This window comes from Sus scrofa, chromosome 3, assembly GCF_054392235.1.
Source record: "Sus scrofa isolate SSC_HxYL_T2T_F1_AM1 chromosome 3, Sscrofa_HxYL_maternal_Yorkshire_Landrace_v2.0, whole genome shotgun sequence".
Lineage (NCBI taxonomy): Eukaryota > Metazoa > Chordata > Mammalia > Artiodactyla > Suidae > Sus > Sus scrofa.
In genome coordinates this window covers 34,957,926-34,975,630 of record NC_139385.1, presented here as the reverse complement: position 1 = coordinate 34,975,630, position 17,705 = coordinate 34,957,926, and the positions used below count along the sequence as shown (strand labels likewise).

At 50.0% G+C, this 17,705-nt stretch overlaps 1 protein-coding gene across 1 annotated transcript; it reads right to left on the bottom strand.

Annotated features, from left to right (window-relative positions):
• LOC110259864 (group 10 secretory phospholipase A2-like) lies at positions 1-17,693 on the bottom strand. Its single transcript, XM_021086183.2, has 4 exons — positions 17,588-17,693; positions 13,565-13,715; positions 11,499-11,605; positions 1-199 (listed from the first exon to the last, which is right to left on the bottom strand). The coding sequence occupies exons 1-4, from the start codon at positions 17,664-17,666 to the stop codon at positions 57-59; spliced, it is 480 nt and encodes a 159-aa protein (XP_020941842.1). The 5' UTR covers positions 17,667-17,693; the 3' UTR covers positions 1-56.
• Positions 17,694-17,705: the final 12 nt, after the last annotated feature.

The window sequence follows — 17,705 nt, the reverse complement described above, 5'->3', positions numbered from 1 at the left end:
TACGCAAAAAGGAGTTTTATTTCCTTGTGCAAAAAAGACATTTCAAGTCAGGTTAGTCAGTCACATTTGGGTGAGTCCTTTTCACACAGAAAACGGGGGTAGAAGAGGTACTTGATGTTGTACTCAGTTTGGGCTAAGCAGTAAGCAACCGCCTGGTCACACTTGCACATGAGTTCTTGACATTTGTCCTGCGCCGGTCCTAGAAGAAGTGGGGAGAGTGAGGTTAAGGCAGGGACTTGCAGTGACCTGAGGATAAACCAGTCAAGCTGGAGGCAAGAGGGCCATAAATTGCATCCGGGTGACAGTTCCGATGTGATCTCCATCATCGAGGCAAGTCCAGAGGGAGGAGATGTCTGCCCCAATTTTACAGAAAAGGAAATTGAAGTTGCCAGGGAAGTGCTTTCAGATGGAAGTCCCAAGTCCATATGCCTTTTGGCTTCTGCATCAGTATTAAACCCTTGCATGTGAGGATCCGTTTAGATAAGCAGTAGACGCCTGGGAACCATCAGGCTTTTTTGGAACATCTGCTTTGCTCCTTCCTAGCTGCGTGATCTTATCTGAACGTTCTGAGCCAAGCCCTCGCTTAGATGGGGACACTGTCCACTTTGCAGGTGACTGGGACGCCTGGGGGAGAAAGCCCATGTAAAGTGCCCTGCAGGGGCTTGGTTGGCCCTGGGGAGGCATTCCATCTATATTGCCTCCATCTGCATTTCTCTGCCTTTGTTCTCCAAGTCTCTTGCAGATGCTCCTTCAAGAAAAGAGCTTATTCCCGCAGCCAATATAATAAATACCCCAACGGTGAAAAGCTGAAAGCCTTCCAGATAAAATCTGGAAGAAGACAAGGATGCCGACTTTCAATGCTTCTATTCAACAATGGATTGGAAGTTCTAGCCATAGCAACCAGTCAAGAAAAAGAAAAGGTATCCAAACTGGAAGAGAATAGGTAAAATCGTCCCTATATGCAGATGACATGATACTATCTAAAAAAAACTCGTTTTCAGTAACAATCCTGTATTCCATCTCTCCCTTCCATCCTGGCCCTGCCTTACACAGAGACATAAAGGTTGCCATCCAAAGATAAATCTGGGTTGGAAAGTTTTTTTTTTTCCCTTCCCTTGCTTTTTAGGGCCGCCCTAGGCTAGGGGTCGAATCTCAACTGCAGCTGCCAACCTCTACCACAGCCACAGCAACACGGGATCTGAGCTGAGTTTGCAACCTACACCACAGCTCACTAATGCCAGGTCCTTAAGCCACTTAGCGAGGCCAGGGATCGAACCTACATCCTCACCGATATTAGCTGGGTTCGTTACCGCTGAGCCACAATGGGAACGCCCTAGATTTTGTAATCATCAAGTTGTATCTTATTAGTGTAGAAGGTATAACTGCTATGAATACATCACCTGCCTTTGACTACGGGCTTTTAATTATTCTCATAAATAGGGGCAAAAATCCTACTATTAAGTCCTTCCAAATTCCTCCCAGAGACACAGTGAAGGATTAGGTAGCCAACTTGGCCATGGGTATCGTAGCTGTGTACCTGTGGGCACAGCACTTCATCCCTCCCAGGCAGTTTCCACAGGAGCCACATGAGGATACTAAAAGTACATACTTCTAAGGGCTCTTGGGAGAATGAGTTGGTGTAACTCAGGGCATACAGCAGGTGCTCGTGAGCCATAGCTGACCTTAAGGTGCGACATCATCTTTAGAGATCCCCTCTTAAATGCATAGGTTCTGGAGTTCCCCGTCGTGGCACAGCACAAACTGACTAGGAACCACGAGGTTGCAGGTTCAATCCCCCGCCTCGCTCAGTGGGTTAAGGATCCAGTGTTGCCGTGGGCTGTGATGTAGGCTGCAGATGTGGCTCAGATCTGGCGTGGCTGTGCCTGTGGCTGTGGTGTAGGCTGGCAGCTCTAGTTCCGATTAGACCCCTAGCCTGGGATCCTCCATGTGCCTCGGATGTGGCAATAAAAAGACAACAACAACAAAAAAGACCCCCTTTTAAATGTACAAGTTCTGGAGTTCCCATCGTGGCGCAGCAGAAACAATTCAACTGTGAACGGTGAGGTTGCGGGTTTGATCCCTGGACTCGCTCAGGGGGTTAAGGCTCCAGCATTGTGGTGAGCTGTGGTGTAGGTCGCAGATACAGCTTGGATCTTACATTGCTGTGGCTGTGGTGTAGGCCATCCGCTGGCTATAGCTCCAATTGGACCCCTAGCCTGGGAACCTCCATATGCTGCTGGTGTGGCCCTAAAAAGCAAAACAAACTAACAAACAAGCCAACAAACAAAAACCACAAAAGCAAAAATGCACAGGTTCCTTGGAGATCCTAGCAGGGCGAAGCAAAAGACAAAAAATTCATCAGCTTCTCTCTCAGGGCAAGACTTGAGGAGTCTGGCAGCACCAGGAGGCAGTGGAGTGATGGGCGGGGCTGTCAATCAGCGGCCGGCACCCCCTGGCCCTACAATGACCTGAGTGTTTATCTCCATGGCTGCACACAGGGTTTCCCAAACTTAGGCTCCTGGCAGCTTTACATCCCCTCTTTGTTGAACACTAAGTCAATGATTAAATACCTTCTGATTTCATTATGCTAACTGGTATTAAATTGCATTAATAAATTCTATCAGTGACATTCATGGAAACCCAAAGTCTTAAACCACAATACAAGAAACTGAAAAACACAGAAACAACACAAAAACAACAATAAAAACCAGTGGAGATAATGTTCTAATATTAGTCTAGTTAGATGCAGTTGCCCATCTGAAGCCTCTAAACTGTTTTTTTTTTTTTTTTTTAAGGGTTGGGGAGTGATTAGCAAGTCCAAGAGAGATTTACCCCCTCCAGCAGTCAGACCATCATTCCATTGATACTTCCTCCTTGCCTAATTGGAAAAATTTAACAAAGGACTTAAAAGGAAGTTTGTTTTGTTTGTTTGTTTTTAGCATTTTCAGAGCCGCACCTGTGGCATGTGGATGTTCCCAGGATAGAGGTGGAATCAGAGCTGCAGCTGCCACCCATGACACAGCCAGCAACACAAGCCTCATCCGCAACCTACACCACAGCTCACGGCAATGCTGGATCCTTAACCCACTGATCGAGGCCAGGGATCGAACCTAAATCCTCATGGATATTAGTTGGATTCATTTCCACTGAGTCGACAACGGGAACTCCCTGAAAAGGGAAAATCTTTCTCACTTAAATTCATTTATCAAGCTTCCCACACTTGGTAAAACGATTGCAAGAAGAGGGCGGAACACAGCCACTCCCCTCCTCATTCCCAAAGCCAAAGAATTTAAACACTTAAATTCTGCAGACTGCCTTGGTTGTAATTCAGTGTATGGGTAACAGGAAACGTCGAGGCAAGAGGAGCCTGCCTTGCAGTTATGCAGAGCCAGGCACTGGGCAAAGGGCTGGCCTTATGGTCCCCATCCCACCCAGTCTTCTCAGCACCCCAGCTTTACAGAAGAGAAATCCGGGGGTGGGGGGGGTGCCTTGGGAACTGAGGCCCCAACCCAGCTCGCCTGACCCCAGGCCTCATGGCTTGTCTGCAGGAGGGAACAGCATGTCCACTCTGGGGCACACCCCCACCCTTACAAATCCAGGCTTGTAACAGAGCATTGTTCACTAGAGTTTGCTTTCTCTCTCTCTCTCTCTCTTTTTTTTTTTTTTTTTTGCAGCCCTGAGGCATATGGAGTTCCTGGGCCAGGGATCAGATCTGAGCTGCAGGTGTGACCTAAGCTGTAGCTTCAGCACCAGATCCTTAAGCCTCTGCACCAGGCTCGGGGCTGGAATCTGCATCCCAGTGTCCCCAAGATGCCGCCGATCCCGTAGCGCCACACTAGGAACTCCTGCTAGAGTTTTAATGACATGAGAAACAGCTTATATTTAAGAGAAAAAAAGAGGTCCAAAACGTACTGCTATATTTTTTATATAGTATGTACTCAAAAAAGACAAAACCCTTAAAAAATAAAATAAAAACCCCGAACACTGGAAAGTTCACCAAGTAGTTGTCTGGGTAGTGTCTATGGGAGTTTTATTTCCCATAACACTTTTGCATTTTGTAATTTGGTACTTTTCCACTTTGAGCTATATGATGGCTTTCATTATGGCAAAAGTCATCTCAAGTAACAGAATTTGGAGGGCAGCTGTTGCAGTTTGTCGTTTGTTAGACTTACAATATCCAAACCACTCGATGGCAGTGCTCAAGGGAGGTGGCTTATGGGGTCTTTGGTGGCCCTACTCCCCCCTCCCCCAGTCTTTACCAGGTCTCACCAGCCTCTACGATAAACACAATTTAGGTTTTTTTTAATTGCCCTTGCCCCATAAAGACCCCTCCAGGACAAGTTCTCCAACCCCTTTCCAGCTGCCCCCCCAGCCCTTTTTACAAATGAATTCTAGAGATGCCTCAAATACACCATCTGACCCAACAATTCTAGGACTCAACCCTATATAGCCTTCTCACAGGCACACAAAGACTTGGGAAAAGCCACGGTCTCTGCAAACCGTGACCAGCAGTTGATAGGGAAGTGGTCAGCATACATTCATGTCACAGACCCGTCAGCCATGGGCTGTCATCTCCCCCAGGGGGTGTTTGGCCACATCTGGAGAGATTTTCAGTTGTCCCATGTGGGACCTGCTGCTGGCTTCTGGTGGGTGAGACCAGGGATGCTGCTAAACCACCTCAGCCCCCAGCCCAGCCTCCCGCAACACAGGGTCATCCAGCCAGCGATGTCCGTGGCGTCAAGATGGAGGCTCTCTACTGCAGACGACTGTCAGGCTTCACTGCTGTTATCATTATTATTATTATTTGCTTTTTAGGGCCACACCCGCGGCATGTGGAAGTTCCCAGGCTAGGGGTCCAATCGGAGCTGCAGGTGCTGGCCTACACCACAGCCACAGCAGCAAAGGATCTGAGCCACGCCTGTGACTACGCCACAGCTCACGGCAACACTGCATCCTTAACCTATTGAGTAAGGCCAGGGATTGAATCCGAGTCCTCATGGATACTAGTTGGGTTCACTGCTGCTGAGCCACAATGGGTGCTCCCATTCTCACCATTTTAAAGTGCACAAGTCAGTGGCATTTAGTACATTCCCAATGTGGTGCGACCGTCACTGCTACCTAGTTCCAAAACATTTCTCTCACCGCAAAAGAAATCCCATAGTTACTAAGTCACTCCTCACTTCCCCTCTCCAGAGTCCCTGGTAACTGCTAATATACTCTCTGTCTCTAAGGATTTGCCTAGTCTGGACACTTCATATACATGGAATCATAGGATGGGTGACCTTTTGTGTCTGGCTTCTTTTACTAACCCTGATGGTTTCAAGGGTACATTCTCAATAATATTTGTGGGGAAAATACAGAAAAGCCATACAGCATTTTCAATTCTTGTTTTGTCTTTTTAGGGCACACCTGTGGCATATGGAAGTTCCCAGGCTGGGGTGGAATCAGAGCTGCAGCTGCCGGCCTACACCACAGCCTCAGCAACGCCAGATTGGAGCTGCAACTGCCACCTATGCAACAGCTTGTGGCCACTCTGGATCCTTAACCCACTGAGCAAGGCTGGGGATCGAACTGGCATCCTCATAGATAACTGGGTTCTTTTTTTTGCTTTTCAGGACCATACTCATGGCATATGGAGGTTCCAAGGTGAGGGGTCGAATCAGAGCTACAGCTGCCAGCTACAGCCACAGCCACGCAGGATCCAGGCCACTTCTGTGACCTACACCACAGCTCATCGCAATGCTGGATCCTTAACCCACTGAGTGAGGACAGGGATCGAACCTGCAACCTCATGGTTCCTAGTTGCATTTGTTTCTGCTGCACCACAACAGGAACTCTACTAGCAGGGTTCTTAACTCACTGAGCCACAAGGGAATTCCGAGCATTTCAAATTCTTATACAAACCCAGCACCAGAGTCTCATTGTTCCCATTTTATAGATGAGGCAAGTGAAGCTCTGAAGGATTCAGGAACTTACCCAAGGGCACAGAGCTGGAAGGGGTGGGTCAGATTTCCACCCCAGAATTTGCAGACCCAACGCCTGCATGTCCCATAATTATGCTCCCGTCTCCTTGAGCAAGAAAGATTCTTTCAAAAGCAAGGTTTGGTCTCACTGCCCATGGCCTCAGGAGCCCCAGAGCATCATGTTATTCAAGAATAATAAAAACTCAGGAGTTCCCATTGTGGCGCAGCGGAAATGAATCCAACTAGGAACGACGAGGTTGCAGGTTTGATCCCCTGCCTTGCTCAGTGGGTTAAGGATCTGGCGTTGCCACGAGCTGTGGTGTAGGTCACAGATGCAGCTCGGATCTGGCCCTGGCGTGGCTGTGGTGGAGGCCAGCAGCTGTAGCTCTGATTAGGGCCATAGCCTGGGAACCTCCATGTGCCTCAGGTGCAGCCCTAAAAAAAAAAGCAGAAAATGAAGCTCCCAAGGGTTACATTTAAAATAAAGGCCTGCCAGTAAATATTATTATATGCTTAACATTTTTCAAAATATATTTGTCAGGCCCATAAATGGAAAATGGGCCACACCTGTAATTAAGTCAACAACTATGTTCAGAATATCTCCAAACAGAATAAGAGAATATTTTTAGCCAAAAATGCATAATAGGTATTTTGGTTCTCTTCATTCGGTTCAGGGAGGGCAGTTCTGTAAACAGGCACAGACTCCACCAGCAGACACACCAATAAATATTTCACAAACCTCATTTTTACATGGTGAGGGGCAAGCAGAACATGTAGGCTGAAGGGCGAAGAGATCAGTCTTTAACAGATTTCCCATTTAAGGTCCACGTCCCTCCCTCTCTGCCCCTCAGGGGAAGGGGGCAGTTTGGGGACAGGGACCGTGCCCAGAAGTGGGTCTATCACCCCAGGTTAAGCAAATTGCTTCTCCCCCTGGGCTTCATTTCCCCAACTCTGAATGAGAGGGTTGAGGAGTTCCCTGGTGGCCTAGTAGTTACAGACTTGGTGTTGTCACTGCTGTGGCTCGGGTTTGATCCCTGGCCTGGGAGCTTCCACATGGCATGGGTGCAGCCAAAATCAATCAGTCCATAAAATTTTGAAATGAGAGGGTTGGAGAGTTCCCTGCTGGCCTAGCAGCTAAGGACTGTCATTGCTGTGGCTTGGGTTTGATCCCTAGCCTGGAAAATTCCACAGGCCGTGGGTGCAGCCAAAAGAAATACATAAATAAAACTTCTAAAATTAAAATTTTTTTAAAGTAAGTGAGAGTGTTGGGAGTTCCCTGGCAGCCTAGCAGTTAAAGGCTTGGCATTGTCACTGCTGTGACTGGAGTTCCGACTGTGGCTTGGGTTTGACCCCTGGCCCAGGAACTTCCACATGCCTTGGGTGCAGCCAAAAAAAAAAAAAAGAAAAAAAAAAAGAAAAAATTAACTGAGATTGGATAAGATGAGGCTTGGGGTACTTTCAGTCCTAAAAATTGATGTCGTGTCTCCATATTAATTCAGCCTTGCTTTAAGCCAACTCCTAATTCAGACCAAGAAGAAGCAGCTGAGAATAGATGCCTATCTAAAACATCATCTTACGTAATCCTTAGGGTTGCCTCTTTCCTGCTAGGGCAGACCCCATCTGCAGAAGCTGGGATTTTCGTGGAGATCCTCAATCCCTCATGTGGAGGTGATGGAGGTCAGAGCGAGGTTCATATATGAAGGTGAAGGATGGAGGAGAAGGGAAGGAAGAAAGTAACCACCTCCATCTGATACATGAGTATCACATTATAATGCCCCCCCCCCCTTTTTTTCATCTTTACAACACCCACATTCCAGGGAAGGGAACAGGCTCAGAGAGGCTTAGGGCTAAGTGATTTTCAAGAAAAGTACCAAGACTATTTAATGAAGAAAAAAAGAGTCTCTTCAACAACTAGATATCCACACACAAAAGAATAAAGGTGGATCCCTACCACCCATCAAATGTAAAAATTGACTCAAAATAGACCAACACCTAAATGTGAGAGTTCAAACTATAAAACCGTTCAAAGAAAAAGGGTAAACGTTCATGACCTTGGATCTGGCAATGGATTCTTAGGACACCAAAAACAACTAACCAAAGACAAAAGAGATAAATTAGACTTTATCAAAATTAAAACTTTTGTATATCAAAGACATTACCAAGACAATGAAAAGACAATAGAATGGTAGGAAATATTTGCAAATCGCATATATGCTAGAGTCCACTATCCAGAATATATAAAGAGCTCTTACAATTCAACAACACAAGGACACTCTTTTTTTTTTTTTTTTTTTTTTTTTTTTTGTCTTTTTGCTATTTCTTGAGCCACTCCCTCGGCATATGGAGGTTCCCAGGCTAGGGGTCGAATTGGAGCTGTAGCCATCAGCCTACGCCAAAGCCACAGCAACTCGGGATCCGAGCCGCGTCTGCAACCTACACCACAGCTCACGGCAACGCCGGATCGTTAACCCACTGAGCAAGGGCAAGGACCGAACCCGCAACCTCATGGTTCCTAGTCGGATTCGTTAACCACTGCGCCACGACAGGAACTCCTTTTTTTTTTTTTCAAGGCCATACCTGCAGTATATGGAAGTTCCCGGGCTAAGGGTCGAGTGGGATCTGCAGCTGCTGGCCTACACCACAGTGGTCAAGAGGTGCAAACAACCCAATGTCCACCAATGGATGGTGGATACACAAAACGTGGGACATACCTACAATGAAATATTCCTCAGCGATAAAAAGGAATAGAGTTCAGATACAGGCTACAACATGGATGACTCCTGAAAACATGATGCTAAGCGAAAGAAGCCAGACACAAAAGGATACGTACTGTACAATTTCATTTATGTGGCATATCTAGAACAGATAAATTCATAGAAATTGAAAGCAAATTGGTAGCTTCCAGGTGCTGGCTGGAGGGAGCATGAGGGCTGACTGCTTAATCGGATATGGGATTTTTGGGAGGTGGGTAGTGTTGATGAAAATGTTTGAAACTAGATAGAGATGGTAGTTGGAGGACATTGTGAATGTATTAAATATCACTAAATGTACACTTTAATTTTTATTTATTTTTGCTTTTCTTAGGGCTGAGCATGCGGCATATGAAAGTTCCCAGGCTAGGGGTCGAATTGGAGCTGCAGCTGCCAGCCTAGGCCACAGCCACAACAATGGAGGATCTGAGCCACACCTGTGACCTTCACCACAGCTCATGGCAATGCCAGATCCTTTAACCCACTGAGTGAAGCCAGAGGTCAAACCCGCATCCTCATGGTTACTAGTCGGATTTGTTACTGCCGAGCCACAAAGGGAACTCTATGAATTGTACACTTTAAATTGGGTAATTTCGGAGCTTCCGTTGCGGTTCAGTGGGTTAAGAACCTGACATAGTGTCAGCGAGGATGAAGGTTCAATCCCTGAGCTTGCTCAGTGGGTTAAAGATGTGGCACTGCCACAAGTTGTGGCGTAGGCTGGCAGCTGCAGCTCTGATCCGACCCCTAGGCGGGGAATGTCCTTATGCCACAGGTGTTGCCATAAAAAGGAAAAAAAATCATTAATTTTTATATCATCTCTAGTCTCAATTCAAAGTAAAAAGAAAAAAAGTTATAGAACCAGTTGTCTGAGTCATTTCTAGCTCCTCAAATAAGGTGGAGTTTCACTGCCAGAACTCCAGGCTTACCTACATCGTGTCTGTACTATTCTTCAGTTCCTGTTTTTTCCATTGACTCAGCTTTTTAATTTATTTGAAAGGAAACCGTAGGTAGAAAATACCATCCATCAGCAGGTAATCTTAAAAACAAATACCTCACTCCTTTTCTTATTGTTTTGTTTTAAAAACCAGTCGGGTTGCCCCAGGGATGCAATATTTTAAACTGCGGTTTTATCTTCCTTTTAGCTGCAGAAGCACTGGTCAAGTAAAATGTAGAGCAATGTTAGATTTTGTTACAATTATCCTTACTAAAGACATGCAGTTGGTGGTTAAAGATAAGTAGATAAATAGGCAGATAGACAATGATTTTTTTAAAGCCAGAATTAAATGTAAGACCAGAACTGTTTAGGGGTTTTCTGGGTTTTTTTTGTTTTGTTTTGTTTTTTGTTTTTGGAGTTGGTAGGGGGCACATCTGGAGCATATGGAAGTTCCTGGGCCAGGGATAGAACCCATGCCACAGCAGTGACAACACCAGACCCTTAACCAACTGTACCACCAGGGAACTCCTAGAACTGTTTTTGTTTGTTTGGTTTTGCTTTTTTTAGGGCCGCACCTGCAGCACATGGAAGTTCCCAGGCTAGGGGTCTAAGTGGAGCTACAGCTGCCAGCCTACACCACAGCCACAGCAATGCCAGATCCAAGCCGTGTCTGCAACTTACCCCACAGCTCACAGCAATGCCAGATCCTTAATCCACCTGAGCGGGGCCAGGGATCGAGCCAAAAACCTCATGGTTCCTAGTCGGATTTGTCTCCACTGTGCCACAACGGGAACTCCTAGAACTGCTTTTGAATAAGGCTGTAAGCCAGAAACCTACTCTCTCTGTTAGAAGGATCAGCAAGTGTCCCAGGGATGGTAAAGCTGAAGTAACACTGAACTGGAGTTCCTGCTGGGGCGCAGTGGGTTAGGAAACCGACGCAGCTGCTCAGGTCACTGCAGAGGCACGTGTTCGATCTCCAGCCGGGCACGGTGAGTTAAAGGATCCAGCGTTACAGCATAGATTGCATCTGAGGCTTGGATTCCATCCCTGGCCCGGGAACAGCCACATGCCATGGGTACACCATAAAAATGAATGAATGAATGAATGAATAAAGTGACACTGAACCGAGACTTTCTCCTAATTTCACAAAATTAGGAAGATGAAGAGATAATCGAAAGAGAGCTCATTTTCCTCGGGGTGTTCAGGATTACTCAGAACTGTGTTCGTGTACTCCCCCAGATTCTGAGCTTGATGGAACAGAACCCCGTCATCCTCACCAGAGGTTCCACGTGGGGTCATCTCCTTAACAGACAGGTAATGACCTCTACTAGGAAGGAAGCACCATGGCACCATCACTTCACCCTCATCGCAGGCTAGCTTGATTTCTGCTCCCAGTTCACCAATGAGGAAACTGAGGCTCGGAGATCAAGGCTCAGCCAACATCACAATACCTGAATCACTGATGAAGCTGCTGACTCCCAGGCCAGGGTTTGCAAACTCAAACGTCCCCTGGGCAGGCAGTGCTATTGAAGGAAGCAAAGGGGACACGCGAAACCCAGGCATCTTCTCTCCACGGTGACAAGGGGGCTTGCTACTCCGAGTTTTCTCAAAGCATCCGGCCTTTTGACCTACCTGCTGTTTTCCTAGGTTTGACAGAAACATTCCCTTTCCATAACAACATCAATGGCACAAGGGATATGCAACATGGTCATTGACACTTGGCCTCAGTCAGACGCACAATAGGGCATGGTGGAGCCTGGAGGAGATGGGAGAGGCAGGCCCCGCCTGTAGTTGGAAGCCCTGCTAAGCTTTAGGAAACGGTTGCGACTGGATCAGATGCTGGGAACTCACCACACAGGATGTGCTGATCAACGCACTTCCAGGAGTAGCGGTCCATCTTGGGACTGCAGCCAGCATCCTCGGCACGTTTGTAGCAGCAGTCGTGGTAGTGACAGCACCTGTGGGTGGCAGACAGGCAGACCAGCAGGTGAGTGAAGGCAAGGATGCTCTCCTGGGCGTCAGCCTGTGCCAGGACTGGGAGCAAGTGCAGACCCACAGGGGGACAGCCTCTTCTGGTCCAAGCTTTGCCTTAGACAATCCCCATCCTGGGAAATAAATTCCGCTGACCCCAGTAGGTCCTGTGAGGCCTCCATCCCTTGGCCAGGCTCGAGGCAGGCCTGCCTCGTTCTCTGAGTCTCTCCTCTGTTCCTGGAGAGAGGAACCTCCTGACTCAGCCCCCGACTCTGCCCTCTGCCTGGGAGAACTTTGCGCCCACCTTTCCAGCTTGAGGTCTCAGCCCAAGCCCAGCTCTGCTGCCAGGAGGCCAACCAGACCCCCTCTCACCCCAGGCTCTGATGATATCCTGGTTAAACCCTCTCATAAAACCAGGCTCCCGCCCTCCAGGCAGGTGTATGATGAGACCAGCATTAGGGAGAAGACTGATGAGCATCTGCCTTCCTCTGACCAGACCTCTGCGGGGGCGGGGCCCTTTCTGTCCTGTTGCCTACGGTGTCACCGGTGTCCAGCCCAGGGCCTGCCACATGATGGGACCTCAGTAACAATGGTAAAAATGAGAATAATACACAAATTCCATGAGAAACACCCACCAACGTCTGGAGACTTCCTCATCACACAATCGTTTGCTGCTATCGTTTCCATCCAGCCCACAGCCCCTCTCTATGTTGGGTGGGGTCTGGCAGGGACAGGGCAGCCAGAGTCCCCTCCACCCTCGAGGAGCTCCCAGTCTGATGGGGCAGGCAGAGAAGCCACCAGATGCCACAAGAGATGCTGGAATTCAGGGTGAGGAGAGGGGATCCTGGGAGCCAGAGGAGGCTTCAGGGAAGACTTCCTAGAGGCCGTGACCTCTGGGTGGCATCTGGAAAGGTGCTCAGGAACCAGACGAGCAGACTGGGGGAGGGCAGGGCCCACGGCGGGAGCCTCACAGGCACGAGGCTGGGTAAAGGCCTGTCAGGAACAATGACCTCCTTGGAGCCCAGGAAGAGACTATCGCATCCTGCCCTCCACCCCCTACTGGCACTAAGTAGAAATGGATGAGTGGCCCTTTAAGCCTCGGAGGGGGGGACCGTGTATAAAAGGGGGATTGCCACTGTATCTGCCTCCTTGGATGGCCATGGCCCTGAGGGCAAGGGAGAGGAAGTCACTTAAGATCAAAGCCCACAGCCCCCCCACCAACACACACAGAACAGCCCCGCCTCACACAGCAGCAGCAGAGGGCAGTGACTAGGGGCATGAATCCAGCCGGGCTGCCTGGGTTCAAATCCCAGTCCCCACCCCTTACTCTCTATGTGGCCCCAGGCAGGTTGATCTTTCTTTGCCTCACCTTCTTCATCTCTGAAATGGGGCTGTTGTGAGGATTCGACAGGGTTCTCAGAACATTTCCTATGCATAATAAGTCTGGTCAATGATATGTCTCTTTTTTAGCGAAAGCAATCAAGGGGCAGAGTGGGGGCAGCTGGCACCAAGGTTTGGCCTCACTGGCCGTGTTACCCAGGAGGCCCTCTGCCCGTAAGTAGCACATGTGCCCTGGGCTCTTCCTAATTTGTTTATTTATTTATTTGCTTTTTTAATGCCACACCCACAGCATATGGAGGTTCTCAGGCTAGGGGTCGAATCGGAGCTGCAGCTGCTGGCCTACACTAGAGCCACAGCAACATCAAATCTGAGTCGCATCTGCGACCTACACCACAGCTCACGGCAATGCCAGATCCTTAATCTACTGAGCAAGGCCAGGGATTGAACCCGCAACCTCATGGATACTAGTCGGAGTCGCTTCCACCGCGCCACAATGGGAACTCCAGCTCTTCCTAATTTAAACCCAACCTTGGTTTGGGGTATTGCCTCCTGAGCCTTAACTACCCCAGGGGGCGGGGACCTTCCAGCCCAAAGCAGGCACTTACCAGTCGATGGCATCCAGGGGCTGGCCATGGCCACCCAGGCCACAGTAACAGCCGTAGTTCATGTAGGCCACGGGGGTGCGGGTGCCAACGCAATTCACAGTCCCTGCCAGTTCGATGAGCCCACGTCGGTGCACATGTGACCTTTGGGAAGCTGGAGAGGTGGGGACAAACGTTAGAGGTTGCAGGTCAGGGCTGCCCTGGTCTTGGGGAAGGGCACTAGCTTTAAAAGGGCCTGGATGACTCTCTGAGATTGAATCTTGCTTCTCCTACTTCCAATCTGTGTGATCTTGGACAACACAATCTCTCCGTGCCTTGGTTTGTCTGTTTGTTTGTTTTTTGCTTTTTTTGCTTTTTTTGCTTTTTCTAGGGACGCATGGGCAGCATATGGAGGTTCCCAGACTGGGGTCCAATTGGAGCTGTAGCCGCCAGCCTACACCATAGCTACAGCAACATGGGATCTGAGCCACGTCTGCGAACTACACGCCAGCTCACAGCAACGCTGGATCCTTAACCCACTGAGCAAGGGCAGGGATCAAACCCTCAACCACATGGTTCCTAGTTGGGTTCGTTAACCACTGAGCCACGACGGGAACTACCTCTCTGTGCTTTGGTTTCCTCATCTGTAAGACAGGGAGAAGGGGACCTCACACCACATAATGAAATGAGATCATGCATGTAAAGCATTCCTCATATAACAAGTTCTATTATGATCAGTATCTTCAAGGCAGCCATGGAAGAGAGAACAGGCCACAGAACCACAGCCTCTGAAAGATCTCACCACTGGGCCTTTGCATAGACTGGTCCCTCTTCTGGGAACACCCTAATTCCCAAACCTGTGCCCTTGTCAACTCCAGACACAGTCACACATCAGATATCTGTCCAGGCACTTGTGCTGGGCACTGGTGTCAGAGGTGAGCTGAAAGGGGTCCCCGCCGTCAAGGAGGGCTCCTGTGTGGAGGCCTCTCTGTCTCTGGGTCTCCAGACTCTGGCTCAGGACTCTCGGCTTCGCCTCATTTTTCACCATCCAGGCACCGCTTCCTCCCACACAGGGAGGCCCTATGACCTGATTCTAGTCATTTCTCTGGACCCCCACGCTGCTCTGGCACATAGCAGTACACAGTCAGTGCGACTTGAACACTTGTGTCTCACAGGCGAAAAAGAGGTGACCCAGGTGGGAAGGACGACCCCTCCAGTCACACAGCCAAGAAGAACCTGAGCTGATTAGGGGCTTCTGACTCCCAACCCAGTGCTCCTTATCCTCCCCGAGTAGCAGCAGGGGAAGGAGGCCTGCCAGGGTGACAGCACAGAGGGGATCGAGGGGGCCACCTCTGGGGGTGAGGGGCCTCCAAACCCGCTGTGACCTGGGCATCAGAGAATCCCAGAGCGACTCCTCCTTCCAGTGAGGGCCGTGAGTCCATGCTGGCTGGTGTTTGGTCAAAAAGCACCATCAGGGAGTTCCCGTGTGGCTCAGCAGGTTAAGAACCCAACTAGTATCCATAAGGATGTGGCTTTGATCCTTGGCCTTGCTCAGTGGGTTAAGGATCCCTCATTGCTGCAAGCTGGAACGTAGGTCACAGATGCAGCTTGGATCCAGTGTTATCATGGCTGTGATGTAGATCAGCGGTGGTACACGCCGGCAGCAGTGGCTCCAATTTGACCCCTAGCCTGGGAACTTCCATATGCCGCAGGTGTGGCCTAAAGAGACCAAAAAAAAAAGCACAATCAGGAGTTCCCGCTGTGGTGCAGTGGCTTAAGAATCCGACTGCAGCAGCTCAAGTCGCTGTGGGTTCAATCCTTGGCCTGATGCAGTGGATTAAAAGGATCATACATTGCCACAACTGTGGCATAGGTCACAGCTACAGCTTGGATTCAATCCCTGACCCAGGAGCTAAAGAAAAAACACAGAATCAGGCTGCAGTAAGGAGATGCTATCACTTCACCCTGCACTGTGCTCCCCAGTGGACAGGCAAGGTCATTGTCAGTGGCAGCGCCTCCTTGGCTTGTGGGCAGCCATTCTCCCATTTACAGAGGGCGAGACTGAGGCTAAGAGAGGCGAAAGAACCCATCCTGGTGTCCTGCTGCCTGGGCAGGTGAGCAGCAGAGCAGAATCTCTGGACTTTAACATCATGCCTCTTTCATTTCTCTTTATCGAGAACAAGTCTTTTGTTTGTTTCTTAACGGCTGTACTCCTGACATATGGACATTCCTCAGCCAGGGATTGACTCCAAACCACAGCTCCACCAACCCCAGATCCTTAACCCACTGCACCAGGCAGGATGAAGGCTGAACCTGCCTCTGCAGCAACCCGAGCTGCTGCAGTCAGGTTCTTAACCCACTGTGCCATGGCGGGAACTCCTAGAACAGGTCATCACACTGATTGTTTTTCAAAGCGTCCAGGCCCAAATTAAATTCAACTTCATTTTTTCTCTGTGGAAAAAGGAGTATCTTCATGAAGGGGACAGAGGTGAGCTGAATAGAAACAAAATGTGAAAATGAGTCTAGAGTTAAAGGTTTGCCTTCCTCTCTGGATGACCAGTCCCAGCTCTCAGGGGACTTGCCGAAGGCTGCTCCCAACTGCCCACGTCTCTGTCTGAAACCTCGCAGCTCCCATCCCCCTCCTCCCCCTTCCAGGTAGAGCTCAGGGTCCTCAGCTCGAGGCCCTGCAGGGGCCAACCCTCCCATTTCCCCATCGGCCTCTCTCAATGACCCCCGCCCCCCAGACACACACAGCCCTCCATCATCATTTCCTGTTCCTCCAGGTAAATTTCCCATCACATACACAGCAAATGCCCTCACCCCATCCTCGCCCAGCTCACCGATCACCTCCTTCTAGAATCTGCCTCGCCTCCAAAGGGACCCTGGTTACACTGTGCTGCTGCCTGCTTGTGGGAGTGACCCTCCAGCTTCAGATAACTGCCATCGGCAGCTTGGCATCCCCTGGTGTGCAGTGGGGCTTTCAGAAAAAGGCCCTCGGTCCCTGGATCTACCATGCCCCATGGAACACAGGCTAAGCTTATCTGACGGGCCAGGTTCCAACGCCACACCCCAAAGGTGGCTCCGGAGGTCCCTCCACCCTGACCTGACCCCTACTCTGGCGTCTCAGGGTCCCGGACTCAGCCTTATGGGGAACCCAGGCATGGGCGGATGCCCGGCACTGGGTCTGTAACCAAGGCAAACACTCTCTCCATGCCAGCTTAGGTGGGGCAGGTCATTCTGGGGGTTGTTTGTTCTGTCTGCCCACGACAGCCTCTGCTGGGAGGGCCAAGGCTGTCCAGGCTTCCTACTGGCCTGAGGGTGTGTGTGTGTGTGTGTTTATGAGTTACTGTGTGTTTGTGCTTCTATATGTGTGTCCATATGGAGCTGTCTCAGTGTCCCTGAGAGGGGTGTGTGTGTGTGTTCCCCTTGGCATATCTTTGCCTGTGTTGTGTGTCAGCCTGTCTATGAGCCCTATACCTGAGCGCCCAGGTGAGTCTGACTGTGTTCCATGCCTGTAGCGTCTGTATATTTCCCTGTGGGTGTCTGTACACCCAGAAATGGGCCGTTGCTGAGGGGACTTCTCTAAGGGTGATGATTGGGGTGGGTGAGAAGGCAACATCACATTCCTCCCTGGCCCCAGTTAGGGTGGGACCCTTCTTCCCCTGCTCAGTCTCACCCCTGGAGTCCCCCTCGTAGTGCTGCTGCAGTCCCCAGGGACAAGTGGAGCGGAAGGTCGGTTCATAGGAGCCTAGACCAGGCGGATGGGGAGATCTGATGGCTGGAGAGGGTGACAATGGCTGGAGAGGGTGTCTGGGGAGGACAATGAGCCTCCAGGGAAGGGCTGGGCCAGATCTGGGTTCCTGGGAGGCCTGAATGAGTCGGGGCTCTTGGAGAGGACAGGGGACAGGGCTCCTGGGAAGGTGGGAAGCAATGTGTCCATGCGCCACAGGAAGGAAAGCTGAGGGCCATAGGGCTCCTGGGATCCTGGGGAGCCGGAGGAGTCCCAGGAATTCCTGGGTCCTCGGAAGGGGCCCATCCCTCACTCACCTGCGCTGAGCCCGAGGCCGGGTCCCAGGAGCAGCAGCAGCGACAGCCCTATTGGCGGGCACAAAGGCAGCGGACCCATCGGAGGGTGGCAGGTGTGGGGCAGTCTGGCGGACCAGTG